This window comes from Convolutriloba macropyga, chromosome 8, assembly GCF_964194025.1.
Source record: "Convolutriloba macropyga chromosome 8, txConMacr16.3, whole genome shotgun sequence".
Classification (NCBI taxonomy): Eukaryota; Metazoa; Xenacoelomorpha; order Acoela; family Convolutidae; genus Convolutriloba; species Convolutriloba macropyga.
This window is the reverse complement of record NC_134475.1, coordinates 8,628,069-8,646,543: the sequence shown is the minus strand read 5'-3', so window position 1 is coordinate 8,646,543 and position 18,475 is coordinate 8,628,069. Positions and strand designations below refer to the sequence as shown.

Below are 18,475 nucleotides of genomic sequence, written 5' to 3'. Positions count from 1 at the left end.
TATCGTGAATTGAAATAAAAACGCCGGAATTTCAAAATGCTGAAAATCTGCAGTGCCAGAACTTAAAATTCCAGATTTTCCTTTCTCGCCAGAAGTTGATTTCCGCTGACTTTCGTCATTTTAAAACGCGCGTGTTTCGTGATTTAAGCATGGTTAAGTGACTCTGCTGAAGACACTTCGAAATTCTGACTTAATATCTCGAACCACTTCGCGGTTCTCGATAAACGACAGAAATTCCCAGTCACTTCAAGCAGAGTTAGCTAACCATTACTCACTTTTTCCAGGAAAAAAATGGGTCAAGTCAACTGCATCTAGATGTGTTTTTTTCAGGAATTCGTGAATATGCTTATTTTATTTTGATATTCAGTTGTTAGCAAATTTGATCTTACGCGGTGGAAATTTGCAACCATACAATTTCGACGTTAAGTTTAGACCAGGGTATATAATCTCTTTAGCTGAATTATGGGACTTTTTGATATGATTAAATGTCATGAAATTGCAGTTTCATTATGGGGGACAAACACTGTGATGGGTAGTGTCCTTATAAGGTCATAAAAGCCATATACTCGCAATTTGAAAACCCACTCAGATATGGAGTTTATGAAAAATCTTGATTTATAAGGCATCGAATCATTATCGCTGATCAAATGATTCACAAGAACAAAGATTTATAGTCTCAAATCTAAATAAACATGGTTTCTTTCGATTTTCATCTCTTTCTCTTCTCCATAAATCAATTGTTTTGCGTTTTTATCGCAATAATAGGCCTAAACAAAGGAAACATTTGTCATGGGGGGTGTGGCGGATATTATTTGAAGATGTTAAATGAAATTACCTTTTCGTTCTGACTAATCAAGTCAGTATTTAAGGGTATAAGCGTCAGTATTTAGGTTTAAATAAGGGAAGACTACGTTGAAAAAAAATAAGAGAGCGTGTCAAAAAATAATGCAAACTCCTTTTTTAAAAAGAACTTCAATCCGAGTCGAAAACAGGAGTAAATCCTGTAACATCTTGCAAAATTCTTACACGACGTTTCGAAATGTTATAAAATTCTTGTAATGTTTTGCGAAAATCATACAAAATTAATTTTTCCTACAAGATACCTGCGAGATAAACTTTTGCAAGATTCTCACAAGATTCTTAAAAATTTAAGAAATTTATCTGAAGGATAGTTTTGTAAGTGAATCTTAATGCGTCTGTCAGGGTCTCGATAAAAAGTTCTCAAGTTTTTGGTCATTAACATCACGAATCAAAAATTATAGGGTTTCAAATTTATCGTTCAAATTAATCATTTCAAAATACTAATTATGTCAGTGTTCGTTGCTAATCTGGCAATAAACACTAGGCCAAACACTAGGTCTAAGAAAGCATTGCAGCAGATTACGAATAAAGCAATTGAAAATCCGATATATATCTCCGAAAGATTACCCGAAAAATGTAAAAAAAATTCTGCATGAAGCGAAGGATCTAGGTGTTTTCACAGTGACCAACAATGCAGAGATACAAGTAATATGTCCAGGAACAAACGGAAAATCAATTTTTCGTCCAGGGCATATTTTCAACGATCTTTGTAATCTAGAAGACGTTGGAAAAAATATTTCTTCATCGATGGGAGACAAAAGATCTTCAAAGTGAAGGCCGACAGACTCAAGTGGGTTTTCCCCAGATTCACAAAACCCATCTATTTATTTGAATGGTCGTGAAAATGAAAATATGGCTGGTGCAAGTTAAATAATGTTATAAGGCTCTTGGTTGTTTCTAATTTTAAAACTTTTTAAAATATTTCTTTCTACTTAAATCTTTGAGTTGATTATCGCCAATTACTATGAAACAATTGGAGATTTTTTGTTTGAGTATTCGTTCAATAAAAGAAAAATTGTCAAAACTTTTGAATTTGTTTGAATACCTAAAAATTCAACCTGAGTTTATAGTTTTAACTGAAATAACGCAAAAACAAAGTTCAGTTCTTAATAAAATCGAAGGTTACAAAGAATTTTTCACACAACGAACAAAAAAAAGGCAAGTGGGTCGCAATCTCTATTGCAAACTCTATCTCTAGTTTTGGAATCAAAACGTCTCTAAAGCTCTGTTTTGATAATCTAGTGATAGAAGTTTGCTTGGGCATTTCTAAGTTCAGAATTATTGCTGTGTATAACTTGCTAAAAAATCAGGTAAACAAGTTTCCCGACGATCTTGCTTCACTATTCGAGTTTGATGAAAATTTTTTTCGCCAACTGATTTTGTAGGGGATTTTAATGTAATTTTTTTGGAGCAAAATTCAACGAACAGTAATTACAAGAACATCGTAGCCTCCTTCAATTATCAAATCCTAAAACCACATAGACCTACTAGAATTGCTGAGAATAAAGAAATTTGCATTGAGCACAATTTGTGTAATCAGTCAATAGTGTCAGGAAATACTACAGTAATTGATTGCGCTGTAACCGATCAATTAGTTTTTCTGCATACAATTGATGTAAAGTTTCATATAAATAACACAACATAAATTTTGCGGCGCGACATTGGAAAATACCGAAATGATGGTTATCACTGTAGGGCTCTTTTTCGTCTTTTTTTCTTATCCAAAAAAATTGAAGACGAGTAAACTGAAGGAAACCCTCAGGAGCAATTCAAAGAATCCCATGGTTGTCTTGTTGATTGTATAAATAAATACTATCCGAGAGAAAAGTTGTTCTAAACCTGGAGAAAAAAACGTATTGACACTTGCTTTCAAGAGAGGGTTAACAAAAAACACAAATTTCCCAGAAAATGGAAAACTAGTAAAACCTCGGAGGACAAGAAACTGTACGAAAAACAGAGAAATAAAATATTAGCTATAATTCGAGCTAAAAAAAATCGTGAAAATGCAAACAGATGAGAGATCTTATGCGAGATAAAGGTAAAACGTTTTCAAGTACATCTAGAAAAAGAGGTTCCAATCAAATAAATTATCGCTTAAGGACGTAGAAAAATTCAACAATTACTTTGCAGATATGGGAGAAACAATTGAAAGAAAAAATACCACAAAGTTCCCGGCCATCATCTTGCTTCTGCTCGTGCAAATCAATATTTTTATGTTCAACCGTTGGAAACAAAAAATATTCTCTTATTGCCAACTTATGTTCCTCATAAATTGTGGACTTGACGGAATAAATTACGAATTCCTCCAAATGTTTAGCCCTGTCTTTCCGCCTGTTTTGGCAAAAGTAATAAACAAAAGTATGTGCTCCGGTATATTTCCAAACAGGTTGAAGATAGCTAAAATTACTCCAATCTGTAAAGAAGGCTGTATGCAGAATACTTTATCATATCGCACCATTTCTTTGCTCTCTTCGCTCAGCAAATAAATTTTTTTATGTTGCTCTTTTCCCTCAGCCCTTGAAAAAGTTTTTATATAGTCGCTTAAGTTCTTTTTCTGAAAAAAAATTGTGTTCTCCCTGCAAATACGGTTTTAGGAGATCTAGGAATACTATACAGGCTGTCATGAAGCTTACCGAACTGTCAGAGAAAGCCTAATCAATAAAGAAAAGGTTGCAAGCCTTTTCTTAGATCTTTCAAAAGCATTTGACACGGTAGATCACAACATACTTCTAGACAAGTTAAATGACTACGGAGTCCTTGGTATTGCATATGATCTGACAAATTCTTATCTGAGTAACCGAACTCAATTTGTGGATATTGAAAGAAATCGATCAATTTCAAAGGAAATCAAGGTTGGTGTACCGCAGGGTTCAATACTGGGACCCCTTCTGTTTTTAATTTTTATCAACAACTTGGAACAAGTAGCAGTAAACAATAATATTGATTTGACCCTGTTTGCTGATGACAGCACTTTCACTGCGTATGATAAATTCGGTGCTCTGAATGTAGTCAGAAACGAAATACCAGAGATAAAGACACTTCGAAATTCTGACTTAATATCTCGAACCACTTCGCGGTTCTCGATAAACGAAAGAAATTCCCAGTCACTTCAAGCAGAGTCAGCTAACCATTACTCACTTTTTCCAGGGTCAAGTCAACTTCATCTAGATGTGTTTTTTTTCAGGAATTCGTGAATATGCTTATTTTATTTTGATATGCAGTTGTTGGCAAATTTGATCTTAAGCAGTGGAAATTGGCACTCATGCAAATTCGACGTTACGTTTAGACCAGGGTATATAATCGCTTCAGCTGAATTATGGGACTTTTTGATATGATTAAATGTCATGAAATTGCAGTTTCATTATGGTGGACAAAAACTGTGATGGGTAGTCTCGTCTCTTATAAGGTCATAAAAGCCACATACTCGCATTTTGAAAATCCACTAAGAAATCGAGTTTATGAAAAATCTTGATTTATAAGGCATCGAATCATTATCGCTGATCAAATAATTCACAAGAACAAAGATTTATAGTCTCAAATCTAAATAATCATGGTTTCTTTCGATTTTCATCTCTTTCTCTTCTCCATAAATCAATTGTTTTGCGTTTTTATCGCAATAATAGGCATCTAAACAAAGGAAACATTTGTCATGTGGGGTGTGGCGGATATTATTTGAAGATGTTAAATGAAATTACCTTTTCGTTCTGACTAATCAAGTCAGTATTTAAGTGTATAAGCGTCAGTATTTAGGTTTAAATAAGGGAAGACTACGTTGAAAAAAAAATAAGAGAGCGTGTCAAAAAATAATGCAAATTCCTTTTTTAAAAAGAACTCCAACCCGAGTCGAAAACAGGAGTAAATCCTGTAACATCTTGCAAAATTCTTACACGACGTTTCGAAATGTTATAAAATTCTTGTAATGTTTTGCGAAAATCATACAAAATTAATTTTTCCTACAAGATACCTGCGAGATAAACTTTTGCAAGATTCTCACAAGATTCTTAAAAATTTAAGAAATTTATCTGAAGGATAGTTTTGTAAGTGAATCTTAATGCGTCTGTCAGGGTCTCGATAAAAAGTTCTTAAGTTTTTGGTCATTAACATCACGAATCAAAAATTATAGGGTTTCAAATTTATCGTTCAAATTAATCATTTCAAAATACTAATTATGTCAGTGTTCGTTGCTAATCTGGCAATAAACACTAGGCCAAACACTAGGTCTAAGAAAGCATTGCAGCAGATTACGAATAAAGCAATTGAAAATCCGATATATATCTCCGAAAGATTCCCCGAAAAATGTAAAAAAAATTCTGCATGAAGCGAAGGATCTAGGTGTTTTCACAGTGACCAACAATGCAGAGATACAAGTAATATGTCCAGGAACAAACGGAAAATCAATTTTTCGTCCAGGGCATATTTTCAACGATCTTTGTAATCTAGAAGACGTTGGAAAAAATATTTCTTCATCGATGGGAGACAAAAGATCTTCAAAGTGAAGGCCGACAGACTCAAGTGGGTTTTCCCCAGATTCACAAAACCCATCTATTTATTTGAATGGTCGTGAAAATGAAAATATGGCCGGTGCAAGTTAAATAATGTTATAAGGCTCTTGGTTGTTTCTAATTTTAAAACTTTTTAAAATATTTCTTTCTACTTAAATCTTTGAGTTGATTATCGCCAATTACTATGAAACAATTGGAGATTTTTTGTTTGAGTATTCGTTCAATAAAAGAAAAATTGTCAAAACTTTTGAATTTGTTTGAATACCTAAAAATTCAACCTGAGTTTATAGTTTTAACTGAAATAACGCAAAAACAAAGTTCAGTTCTTAATAAAATCGAAGGTTACAAAGAATTTTTCACACAACGAACAAAAAAAGGCAAGTGGGTCGCAATCTCTATTGCAAACTCTATCTCTAGTTTTGGAATCAAAACGTCTCTAAAGCTCTGTTTTGATAATCTAGTGATAGAAGTTTGCTTGGGCAATTCTAAGTTCAGAATTATTGCTGTGTATAACTTGCTAAAAAATCAGGTAAACAAGTTTCCCGACGATCTTGCTTCACTATTCGAGTTTGATGAAAATTTTTTTCGCCAACTGATTTTGTAGGGGATTTTAATGTAATTTTTTTGGAGCAAAATTCAACGAACAGTAATTACAAGAACATCGTAGCCTCCTTCAATTATCAAATCCTAAAACCACATAGACCTACTAGAATTGCTGAGAATAAAGAAATTTGCATTGAGCACAATTTGTGTAATCAGTCAATAGTGTCAGGAAATACTACAGTAATTGATTGCGCTGTAACCGATCAATTAGTTTTTCTGCATACAATTGAAGTAAAGTTTCATATAAATAACACAACATAAATTTTGCGGCGCGACATTGGAAAATACCGAAATGATGGTTATCACTGTAGGGCTCTTTTTCGTCTTTTTTTCTTATCCAAAAAAATTGAAGACGAGTAAACTGAAGGAAACCCTCAGGAGCAATTCAAAGAATCCCATGGTTGTCTTGTTGATTGTATAAATAAATACTATCCGAGAGAAAAGTTGTTCTAAACCTGGAGAAAAAAACGTATTGACACTTGCTTTCAAGAGAGGGTTAACAAAAAACACAAATTTCCCAGAAAATGGAAAACTAGTAAAACCTCGGAGGACAGGAAACTGTACGAAAAACAGAGAAATAAAATATTAGCTATAATTCGAGCTAAAAAAATCGTGAAAATGCAAACAGATGAGAGATCTTATGCGAGATAAAGGTAAAACGTTTTCAAGTACATCTAGAAAAAGAGGTTCCAATCAAATAAATTATCGCTTAAGGACGTAGAAAAATTCAACAATTACTCTGCAGATATGGGAGAAACAATTGAAAGAAAAAATACCACAAAGTTCCCGGCCATCATCTTGCTTCTGCTCGTGCAAATCAATATTTTTATGTTCAACCGTTGGAAACAAAAAATATTCTCTTATTGCCAACTTATGTTCCTCATAAATTGTGGACTTGACGGAATAAATTACGAATTCCTCCAAATGTTTAGCCCTGTCTTTCCGCCTGTTTTGGCAAAAGTAATAAACAAAAGTATGTGCTCCGGTATATTTCCAAACAGGTTGAAGATAGCTAAAATTACTCCAATCTGTAAAGAAGGCTGTATGCAGAATACTTTATCATATCGCACCATTTCTTTGCTCTCTTCGCTCGGCAAATAAATTTTTTTATGTTGCTCTTTTCCCTCAGCCCTTGAAAAAGTTTTTATTTAGTCGCTTAAGTTCTTTTTCTGAAAAAAAATTGTGTTCTCCCTGCAAATACGGTTTTAGGAGATCTAGGAATACTATACAGGCTGTCATGAAGCTTACCGAACTGTCAGAGAAAGCCTAATCAATAAAGAAAAGGTTGCAAGCCTTTTCTTAGATCTTTCAAAAGCATTTGACACGGTAGATCACAACATACTTCTAGACAAGTTAAATGACTACGGAGTCCGTGGTATTGCATATGATCTGACAAATTCTTATCTGAGTAACCGAACTCAATTTGTGGATATTGAAAGAAATCGATCAATTTCAAATGAAATCAAGATTGGTGTACCGCAGGGTTCAATACTGGGACCCCTTCTGTTTTTAATTTTTATCAACGACTTGGAACAAGTAGCAGTAAACAATAATATTGATTTGACCCTGTTTGCTGATGACAGCACTTTCACTGCGTATGATAAATTCGGTGCTCTGAATGTAGTCAGAAACGAAATACCAGAGATAAAGACATTCTGTGAGGCAAATCGGCTTCAATTGAATTCAAACAAATCAAAAACCCTTATTTTCTCAATTGCAAAAAGTTGTCCCATGTCCTTGAATAGTGAGTTTTGTTTTAATTTTTGTGAAAGTACAGAATTTTTAGGAGTGTTTGTGGATAATAGGTTGATCAACTTCAGAGACTATGTATCCTATGTCTGTCGAAAACTGACAAAATTGTGTGGTTTTAAAAGCATAGAATAATGTTTTACAATTACTATATTAAACCAATTATTCAATATGGTCTGATTGTTTATTGGTCCACTTAAAAAAGTACCTTAGAACCATTATTTATGTTACAGAAAAAAATTTTACGAATTATTTTCAGTAAATCAAAATCACACAGAACAAAAACACTTTTCTAAAACAGTAAGATTATGACGGTGTTGCACTCATCTGAATTATTAAAGTATGGTTTGTGCAATATTGAAACATCAAAAAAATATTCGAGGGATTTTGAAGAAAGAACTTTGCGGAAAAACAAATGTTTCTACTACAGTCTAAAGCTTCAAAACAGATATCTACGTGAATCACCCGAAGCACGTTGTTTACGACTTCTAAACGACTTCTAAATAGGTTATGCGGCTCGAGAGTTCATCTGAAATAAAAACCAGACTTAACGATTACGAGGTGAAAATAATTGTTAAGAACATTTCGACAAACTTATTCATGGGTAACGATCAAGCATGGTACCTTTTCTCGTAATTTTTGCTGAGCTCGGTGTTTTTATTAAAACTTGTTTCTCCTCTTCTAATATAAGGTACATTTCATCAATTTTTGCAATTCTGAAACCATGATACTTCCTGATGAATAAAGAAGATTAGCCGTTCTTGCTAGACTGTATGTTGTTGACCATAGATAATAACTCACTTGGAAATATTCATTTGTCTGGCAAATTTGTATATGGTTCTTCAATAAACCTGTTCTTCTTCTTCTTTTTCTTCTTCTTCCTCTTCTTCTTCTTCTGTTTCTTCTTCTTTTTCTTCGTCAAATAAGATATGCGTGTTTTTTTTTGAAAAAGAAGAGAAAACAAACTGGGTAGTTATTAAAAACCAATGCTTCATTTTGAAAAAAATGTTGCATTTGTTAACTTGATTCATTCTGTGACGCAAGATTTCTCAATATGAGGAGAAAATGCAAAAATGAAGAAACTTTTTTATCAAGGATTATAAAATCAACGTTCAGGTTGCATTCATAACACTTTTATTACTCGAAGCAAATTTGAAAGCGCTTTACAAAGAGAAACGCAACAAGAAGTTTTTCCGTCTTTTTTAAAAAGACTTAAAAACTTGGAAAACAGCACTTCATGTTAGGAAAAGACGGGAAAGATTGCTATTTAAGTTTTTTTTCGAATGTCTGATTGTTTCAACCGTAAGATCCTTCCAAAATAATTTAATCATGCAAGACATATACGAGAGTCTTGCAAGATTAACTTTGTCCTGCAATATCTTGCAAGAATTACTCGCTCATATAAGAACTGATAAGTTTAACATCTTTTCACAAGAATCTTGCAAGATCTTACAAGACTAACGTTTGTTTTCTACAAGGGAAAAGTGAAAATTCGTCTAAAATGACATTGTAATGAACATACTTTAAAATTTTTTCGTTGTTTTTATTGCTCAGATCTCAGATGACCTAAACTTGACCTAGCTGACCCCAAAAATTATTAACAGGTTCAGGAGGCATCTCTGACGTTATATTATGCGCTCTCAGACTGTCAGCCGCCTGCGATAGCGCTTTCTCGGACAACTCCCGACTCAAACCCTACCAGGAGGCAATTCTTGTAAACCAGCTCAGGGCTTTTGGAGCCAGACGTCGGGGCGAAGATGGCCAGGGTTCACTATACGAAGATGCCACCATGGGAACAGACGGCCCAGAGGACAAATTGGACAAGAGAGGTCACGATGATAAAGAGAAAACGGGGCTGAAGAGAAAACTTTTCTCCAACCTTCTTATAGACTTGACACCCCAGATTGTGAATTTGAGGACGATCGTCAAAAACAGGTGTGAAATTTATGAAAAAAATTAAGAAAGGAATCAGCTTTCGAGAGTTTTGACTAGGGTTTAAAGGAGGTTTCTAAATGGTCATGAATACTTCTTTATAGCTGCTTTCCTAAAAATGAACAAAAAGCCCCCCCCCCCCTCCAGCCCCCCCCCCCCCACACACACCAAAAAAAGAGACAGAAAGAGAACAGTTTTCACTATTCCCGTACAATTAAGCTCAAATTTTTTTGAAAAATTTTTAAATGCAGAAATAATTTTAATTAAATATTTATAACTTTATTTTAAGATTTAAATTCTAGAATTCACTTGATTTTTATAATCTGTCAGCATTTAGCTCTAACGGAGGGTTTTTTGTAAAGATTAATTCAAGATCATTTTTCAAAGATCATATTTTTGATCACATTATATTATTAAGATTTTAGCTATCATTATTAGATATTATTATTAGATATTATATATATTATTAGATATTATTATTATGATCATATTAAGCTTTTTGATCGTATTATTTTTGATTATATGAAAATCATATTTGTGAAGATCATATTTTTCAGAAAAAAATCTCCCTTGTGTTTTTAGGAAACTGATCACTGCTATAATTCGTATTTGATTTATATATAATTTTTTTACTTATTTGATTTATAATTTCTCTGCATGTAATTTTAACCATGCGTTTATTTTCATATATACTTTTGTTTAGATCATATTTTTCAGAAAAAAAATCTCCCTTGTGTTTTTAGGAAACTGATCACTGCTATAATTCATTTGATTTATAATTTCTCTGCATGTATGTTTAACCATGCCGTTTATTTTCAATAATCAACATGTTTCAGATCTTAAAGAAATTAAAATATATATTTTTGTTTAGGAAATTGATTACAGTTTACAGAGTGGACCTGCCACCGGATGTGGCAAATAAACAACTGGACCACTGTATATTGAGAGCCCTTCTAACTGGAGCCACAGTTCAGAAACAAGACCCTATTGCTCTGGCACTCAAGTGGAACAGGTCTGTAGTCATACTACGACAGTCTTAAGGTTTTTTAAGAGTTTTGCAGGATTCTGCGAGATCTAGCAACGCGAACAATTCAGTTATAACTGTGGATAAGAGTTTTGATTTAGTTCTAATCTGATTTTTGTTGCTAAATTTTTTTTTGCAATTGTGCTGTTCGCCGTTTAACGCCTTACGTTTACTGAAAACATCTGATAAAAGTTCTGTGGAAAGATCATAAAAACATTGGGAAACTTAGTTCCATCCAGTTGATTTTACTCTATATAGTGGCAAAAGTTTAATTTTGATCATTCAGGATTTGTAATAAATCTCACATTTTAAAATTCTCTTGAAGGAAGTTTGAAGTACTTTTTGCAAACATTTTGGTCGTTAAAAATTTCACTTGACCGCTTTGTCTTTTCCAGTGACATTTGCGCCTTAGACCTATTCGTTTTGCGTGATCTAAATTTCTCTCTCATTCAAAGTGGTAGCAGTTGAACCCAAATGGCGGTAATTCACTATTAAAAGTTATATGAAAAAGACGTAAAATTTGGTGTTTTTTAAGCATTTCTTTTAGCGGAAATGGTGTTATATAATAAAATCTAATGACGTCATTAGCGCCCCTTAGTGAAATTAGTTTGCATGGAGTCAGGAAAAAGTACCCTGTTCCAAAATACCCAATGTGACAAAACACCCAAAATATTCACAACATTTTATCCCAATATTGAAAGCGCCAGAACATTTATTTAGCATGTAATAAGGAGTGCTAACTTGTAATAGAATTAATGAACGGAAAGATCAACGGGAATAAGTCGAGTATAATGGGTTTTTGGGAAATTGGGAAAAACAAATAGAGATGAAATATAGAGAAGAGATGAGTCTTTCCATTATAATGAACGAAAAAGCTTTAAAAAATTTTACTGTTGTTTTCTTTGAAACTATGTCGGCAATATGCGAGAGTTTTGGTAGAATTAACAAAATGATGCTTTTGTGTTGAAAATCTAACCTACTGAGCTCTACTTGCACTCTTTTTCCCCGCTCAAATAGAAAAGTTCTTCTGGAAATTTTTTATTATGTGTTTTTTTCCCACTAAAACACAAATCTTAGTGCAAGTTGCAGATGGGCTAAGGTTTTTTTGTAAAATTTGCGTTGAATTTGCAATTAAATGCTAAATTAAGGCAAGCTGTGGCACAAATTTTTGAAAAGCTTTGGTAATTTGTTTACGGAGCTACCTACTTCAGTAGTTTAACGACAAATTTTTATCAATAAAATTAAATTAAAAAAATTGAGTTAAATTTTTAAGTTTATTTTTTAGCCTTAAACAACCAATCAACAAAATCGAGGAACTTTCTTTTGAAAAACAAATTGAGGTGAGAAATCATCTTAGAAGCTAATATCAAAACTTTAAACTTCTATTAGAAATTGAATCACTTGTAATGTCTAGCTTGTGGTAAAAATTGACAAAGAAAAACCAATAAAATAGTTTGAAATTACACTAGGATTTTTTTTGAATGGACAGGATATAAACATTTTTTGTCAGGACAGAAGGTCTTTTACAGATGCAGTTGTCTACTTCACAGAGAACGCTTAATAACTCGACTTGGCAAAAGCTGTTGACTATATCAAATAAGTCTTTTTTAAAAATTTCCAGAGTGATCAATTGTCCTTTTTGAGAGTCTCTTCTTGAAAACAGGACACAGTCAGTAAAAGTCGGCTTTAAGTTTTCCTATGCAATTGCAATTGACCATATAGTGTTATGCGTTATTTTTTTAGAAAACATAGAAGGTTATTGTGATACAGTTCAATTTGTCGATGATATTATAAATTTCAGCTATGTACACCGTTTTGATATTAAAACTCAAAATATTTTAAAAAAATACTTAATTGTACAAAAACCTACTCACATTGAATTTGGATAAAACTGAGTTTTCATACTTCAGTAATGGAGAAAATTGAAAATACGTTGAACTTGAAGGAAAACTTGTAAAAAGATCGCAAAACTGCCGAAATCTTCTAATTCAAATAGATTCAAGTTTGACATTCGAAACCCATTTGAGCCTTTTCTGGGCAAAATGACAATTGCAATTTGCTCGCTCTATCATTTTTGGATCAGATACTTCAAAAAATGATATTTCTAATTTTTAACCAACTTTATTGTCAAACTTTTTTCAGTGTAATTTTTTATCAAAAATCTTTCAAGAGGGCAGACAAGATCTACTCATCAACTCCAGCGAGCCTAATAATCACAATGGTCAGTTGAACGAAATTGCAATAGGAAACACCATAGGCTTTAATCAACTAAACAATTTAAAAATCAACGAATGATAAAAAAAGGGAAATAAAGAAAATCAGGTATGAAGCATTGGTATCAAAAAACAATCAGAAATGGAACAAACTGTCAACCAATCTCATGGTAATGGCAAACAGTTTAGCATTTTAACGCACGTCAGCAAACGATAACAAATTCTGCTTGATCGGATACCATTGAATCGACAGGTAAGATCCTACTTTGACGGACGATTTTACCTATAATGCCGACAACCAAAGTGATAAAGAAAACTTATCTTAAAGGAGCTAATATATTTACAGATTTTTTGTTCCGACCCTCTTGAGGGGGGAGGAACTATGTACTCAACTGGGTTTTTTTTGTTCCGTGAATTTTCGCCGCTCGATATATTCATCGTAGAGAGTTGAGACTGGTTTCATTAGAAAGCTCGTCCAGCGTAGAATATGGAATTAAAAAGATTTTTTTAATTTTCGTTTTCTACAGGGAGTTATCGAGGCTTAAACTTCTGAGAAAAGAAGAGTGAATTCACGTTGTTTTTATTCACATTTTCCGGAATTTTTGCCTAAATTTTCGTCAATTTTGCTAAAATTTGTTATAATTTTTAAGAATAGTGTCGTTGATTTTATTTTTGAAGACGAACAAGCATTTTTGATTGTTTTGATTTAATTTTTTGGTCAAAAAATCTGGATAAAAATTTCGAAATTTAGCCTTTTTCATCAACAACAGCACGAAATAAGCTACTTTAGTCCACTTTGATTAAATTTGCCTACAGTACACTCCCAAACAACACTCATACAATCTTTGTAGACTCAGAGGGGGCTATTTCTACTTCAGAGTCCGCAGAGAGTGCCTTGTAGTTAAAACTTTGCCGTTTTTTGCTAACTTTACTCGTTGATTATCAAAAATGCAAAATTTATTTTGAGTTTCAACTCAGAAATTATCTATATCTACAACATTCGAAAAATCAATTGTTCTTAACGGACAATAAGTATTAACAGGGGTAGTTTTGGGCCATTCTTGGACTGTTACAATCCAAAAAAAAATCGGGTTGTAATCAGTCGGTCTTTTTTTTTTTAAAAAAAAGACTTTTTTTAATAATAAGGAACAGAACATATCAAATCAAAGCTCAGGAGTGATAGGTCCAACCAATTCGCTTGCTAAACAGCTCCAGGCTAATGCATTTAGTTTTTTAATTGAAAGTTTATGGTCGTTTCTTTTTTTAAAAATAATTGACTTTTCAATAAATAATGGCTTAATTGAAAAAACGACGATATTTAAATAGCTCTTTTTGTAATCAATGCCTTTCATGACATTGAATGTAATTTTGTTTCGAAAAAAAAATTAAAAGTATTACACACTTTAGCCCTTCGCTTTTTTGTCTACTTGTTACCTAGTCTTACTAATGAATGGCCACGTACTACACTATAGCTGTTTGAAGAAGGCGCAATCAAATATATTTTGAGTGCCAAAATTTGGCTTGACGGTTTTGACAGCGTTTTCAGGCAAGTTTCAATTGAAATTTTGTTTGTTCTTTGTTGTTCTTTTTAGCCGCTCTAAAAAATGAATAAGGTCAGGTCCTAATGCCCTTCTATAGAAGCAGTGGTAATCGCAAATTTGTGGTAATATTAATTTATTTCTAATGGTATTTATTACTTTGAAGTTAATTGTTTCAAAAAAATAAGTTAATTTTTTTTACTTTTCTGTTTTTGTTGTTTTTTGTATAAATGTTACCAAACCTTTTTATGAACTGGTCGCATATGTTTTCTGGTGATTTATAAGTTATTTTTGTTTAGTTTCAGGTTTATCTGACGGTATGTTGACTTTGTTATTAAATTTAGTTTTTAAGAGGGACTTAAATTTTTTGATGTAATTAATGTTTGTTGTTGTTGTTGTTTGATTTTGCTGTTCGTTTTGACTCGCTTTTTTAATATTGACATATTACAGCAATCTAATGCATCAATTTTTACTCCACTGAGTTATTTGTTTTGGAGGTTATCTTATCGTTCATACAGAATTTTTTGAAAAAGACTTGGGCTTTCTTGGGATTCGCAAAGAATAATTTTTGGGTTTTTCTATCTGTTCCTCATTTGGTAGACAATTATGCCAAAATTGTGGATGGGCGAGGTCGGAACCTTATGTGCCATTGCACATTACCGAGCCGCCTTGTTCGATATAAATACAATCCATTTATTGAAGAACGTCAAAATATTCAACCTTCTGGTTATAGTTCCTAACCTTACATGTTTGCAATCAGAAAAAAATTGTTTCAGATATGAAAAATTTGACATCGCAGAGCTAAAGGTTGCAAATTTTCGCATAATTTTCAATTGATTTCAAATAAGATTGTCACACATTTTTTTCCTCCAAAACCTGTAAATTGTATGTGATAAAAGTCAGCGTTGAATTGAGCGAATGCTTGGAGCGAGTCCGTCTGTTTCAGCTTGCCTTCGGAGATTTTCAATTAAAAAATTTTATTCAATTGATAAATCTCATTTCAGATCATTCATAAATTAAAAAATTACGAAGGAAACCAGTTTTTTTTCCAAAGGGACTTATTTGTATTATTTGTCTTTCCATGACAGTAATCAGAATATGGTTTTTAGCAAAAGGTCAGGTAAAGTACGTTATTATTTCTTCTCTTTACACTCTAGTGTAGACCCAGCAATCACTCTAATAGCGCAAGCCGCATCACTGTAGCTAATTTTCTAAACCCAGTGTGAAAATTAATGTTCTTTTCCTTTCTTAACATCGCGAACCATTTATCCCTTGCAGTTATAATAAATTATTATACTCGTCCTGTCCTAGGTGTGACGAAGTTGTCCAAGAAATCCTACTGGCCGAAGGTCAAGACATCAACTTACGTCATAACATTAACGAACTCGTAACCAGCGCCTTGTTAGAAGGCAAATTGGAGTTTCTTCAGCTCTTCACCGACTTGGGCTTCGAGTTTTCGAGGTACCTCACCCGGGCGCGAATCGAATTCCTGTTTGAAAATCAAGTTGAGACGCACAATTATGCCAGGAATATATTCGCGAGCCAGATTAAGATTAACAAACAACTGCAGAGTAAAAACCCGGACCTGTTTCACGATAGAGATTTCCCGATTACACTTGAGAATGTCTATTTTGCTCTAACCCGGTTTTGCGGAGTGAAGCCAGTTATCCAGACAGTCAGAAATGCTCAAGATCAGGAAATTTTCCACGGTGAGTACTCGAATTGCTACTATACTGAAAAAAGTCTATCATGACCTTCAATGAAAAAAAGCACTTCACGCTTTTATCAGGTATTTGCATAAAAATTGGAATTTGACTTTATTTGATGGTTATTAATTGATTTATATGGTATTTTTCTGACAAAAAACTATTGGTGAACTGCTTTTAATTTTTATTTTGGCCAGGTTTACTACTAAAATTTCTAAAAATGAGCTCAACATGTAATGTTTATGTCAAAGTCTTCGAGTTTATGTGCAAATTCCTTATAACAGCGTGACTTAGCTATTTTTGATTTTTGTTTGAGGCCATTATGAACTTTTATAGTAAAAATTTATTCATTTTTGAAAGACCATTAGAGAAAGAAAGGTTTAAAATCTCCACAGTCGGAGTGGTTCGACTCTAAGATTGAGTTTGAAACGCAAAAAATGCCGCCACTCAAAATCACATTCATCCTTATCGCTTGTGCCCAGGCATCCGCGTTTCTGAATAGATTTTAACCCGAGTCGAAAACAAAAGTTCCTCTACCAAGATCTTTGCATCATTCTTGCAAGACGGTGTTAATTCTTGCGAGATCTTAACATTAACTTATATCTAGAAAAAAAAACGGATCAAACTAGCCAAGAAACGCTCAGATTTAATTTTGTTGAAACCTCAAAATTGGAAATGGAATTCCATCGGAACAATAAAAGGTTGATCTTGGAAGAATTTTGCGAAAATAATTTTTGTTTGTCTTGCAAGATTGACTTTTTCGAATTGAGAGCGCTCAGCTGTGCCACCCCCTAAATAATTACAGGCATAGACCTTCTCTTTTTGTTATATTTGTTCAGTTATATTCTTCTTTAGACCCAGCCCGCGAGTTGTTTCTCTGGTCCATACTCTCCTGTGACCTCCCCCTGGCTGAGATGTTCTGGAAGGCCTCCAAGACTCCCCTGGCTCTGGCTCTTATCGCCACTATCATGTGCAGACAGTGTAATAGGTTCATGTCCAGAGACGAAGACGATTACCAGGAAAAGTTTGTCATGTTCGAGAAGGCTTTTCTCCAAAATGCACTCCAGTTTATCAACAAAGGTACATTTTGCAACAATTTTTTTAAAAGTTGAGAGACAATAACTTAAATGTAAATTGTGCAGATGATAAGCTTGACATAACCTGAAAAGAAAATTGAATTGTTCAGCGTATGCTTAGCTAGAGAGATAGAGCGTTGAGGAACAAGAGAATGAGTTATAATAGATGCCCAAGTCGGAAAGATTTAGACAAGTTGGTGTAACGGATAGCACATTGGACGGGCACGTAAAAGAGGCTGGATCGAATGCAGTCCCGGGTCGAGGTTTGGCGGTGAATTTGCGTTAGAAATGCGGTGAACAAAAATAATGTTCACCGCGTATTGCTTATATCTTTTTGCGGTGAGTTGCGGTGAATTATTTATTTTCATCGCGTTCTCACTATTCTTACAAAAAAAGAAGCTTCCTTACACGGGTCCGAACCTCTGACCTCCTGGATGCTTTCAACTCCTTATTTCACTGCGCCAACTGTCACTGCAGTGGTCGCTATTTCTTGTGAATTTGAATCAGATTCAGTAAGCAATGGAAAGCAAATGCGGTGAATTTTTGTAAGAAATGCGGTGAATTTCGCGGTGAATTTTTGTAAGAATTTCGGTGAAAAGCGGTGAAATATTTTTTTTCACCGCATCCACCGCAATCACCAGCACTTGTTACAAAAATTCACCACATTCACCCCATTTCCTACAAAAATTCACCCAAAAACCTCGAGCGGGGGGTACTTGTGGAATTGCAGGAGTTACTGCGCCGGGACATATTGAACAAATTAGAGTCTTGGGAACATTGGAACAATTTTTTATATAAGATGCAACCTGTAAAAATTGATTCACAGATGAATTTGCAGAAAATGATTATAGTACAAGCAATGGTTGGTCGACTGGGGCAAAATACATTAACAAACCGACTGTACAAAATGAAAAAGAACACTGTATTATTTCTTAGTTCTTCAAAGTTTAAACATTCACGAGGAGGCTCGGTAAGATGCGTTTGCACATAATGTGCCGATCTCGTACAACCAAGTTTTTTGACTTAATGTCCAAATGAGGAAAACTTTCAAAAAATCATGTATTTTTCGAAAATAATTGGTGTATCGATTTAAAAAAGGCTTTAAGCTCTAAACACCATACAAATAAAAAAAAATTGATATAGCGAAAAACCATTGAGACTTGTCATTAATCAAAATGTCATTCTGCTAAAAAAATACAAATACGGGCAAAAATCAAAAGTTCACTGCTATTTTGCGAGGAAACAGTTTCTAAGCCTATAAAACAAAATTT

At 33.6% G+C, this 18,475-nt stretch overlaps 1 protein-coding gene across 1 annotated transcript in view; it reads left to right on the top strand.

Annotated features, from left to right (window-relative positions):
• Positions 1–18,475, top strand: part of LOC142344430 (transient receptor potential cation channel subfamily M member-like 2) — a 106,360-nt gene that overhangs the window by 49,983 nt on the left and 37,902 nt on the right. The window contains exons 9-12 of the mRNA XM_075396068.1: positions 9,320–9,650; positions 10,519–10,659; positions 15,734–16,131; positions 16,984–17,208. Of these exons, the coding sequence (XP_075252183.1) occupies positions 9,320–9,650; positions 10,519–10,659; positions 15,734–16,131; positions 16,984–17,208 (1,095 nt within the window). The remainder of the gene's footprint in view (positions 1–9,319; positions 9,651–10,518; positions 10,660–15,733; positions 16,132–16,983; positions 17,209–18,475) is intronic.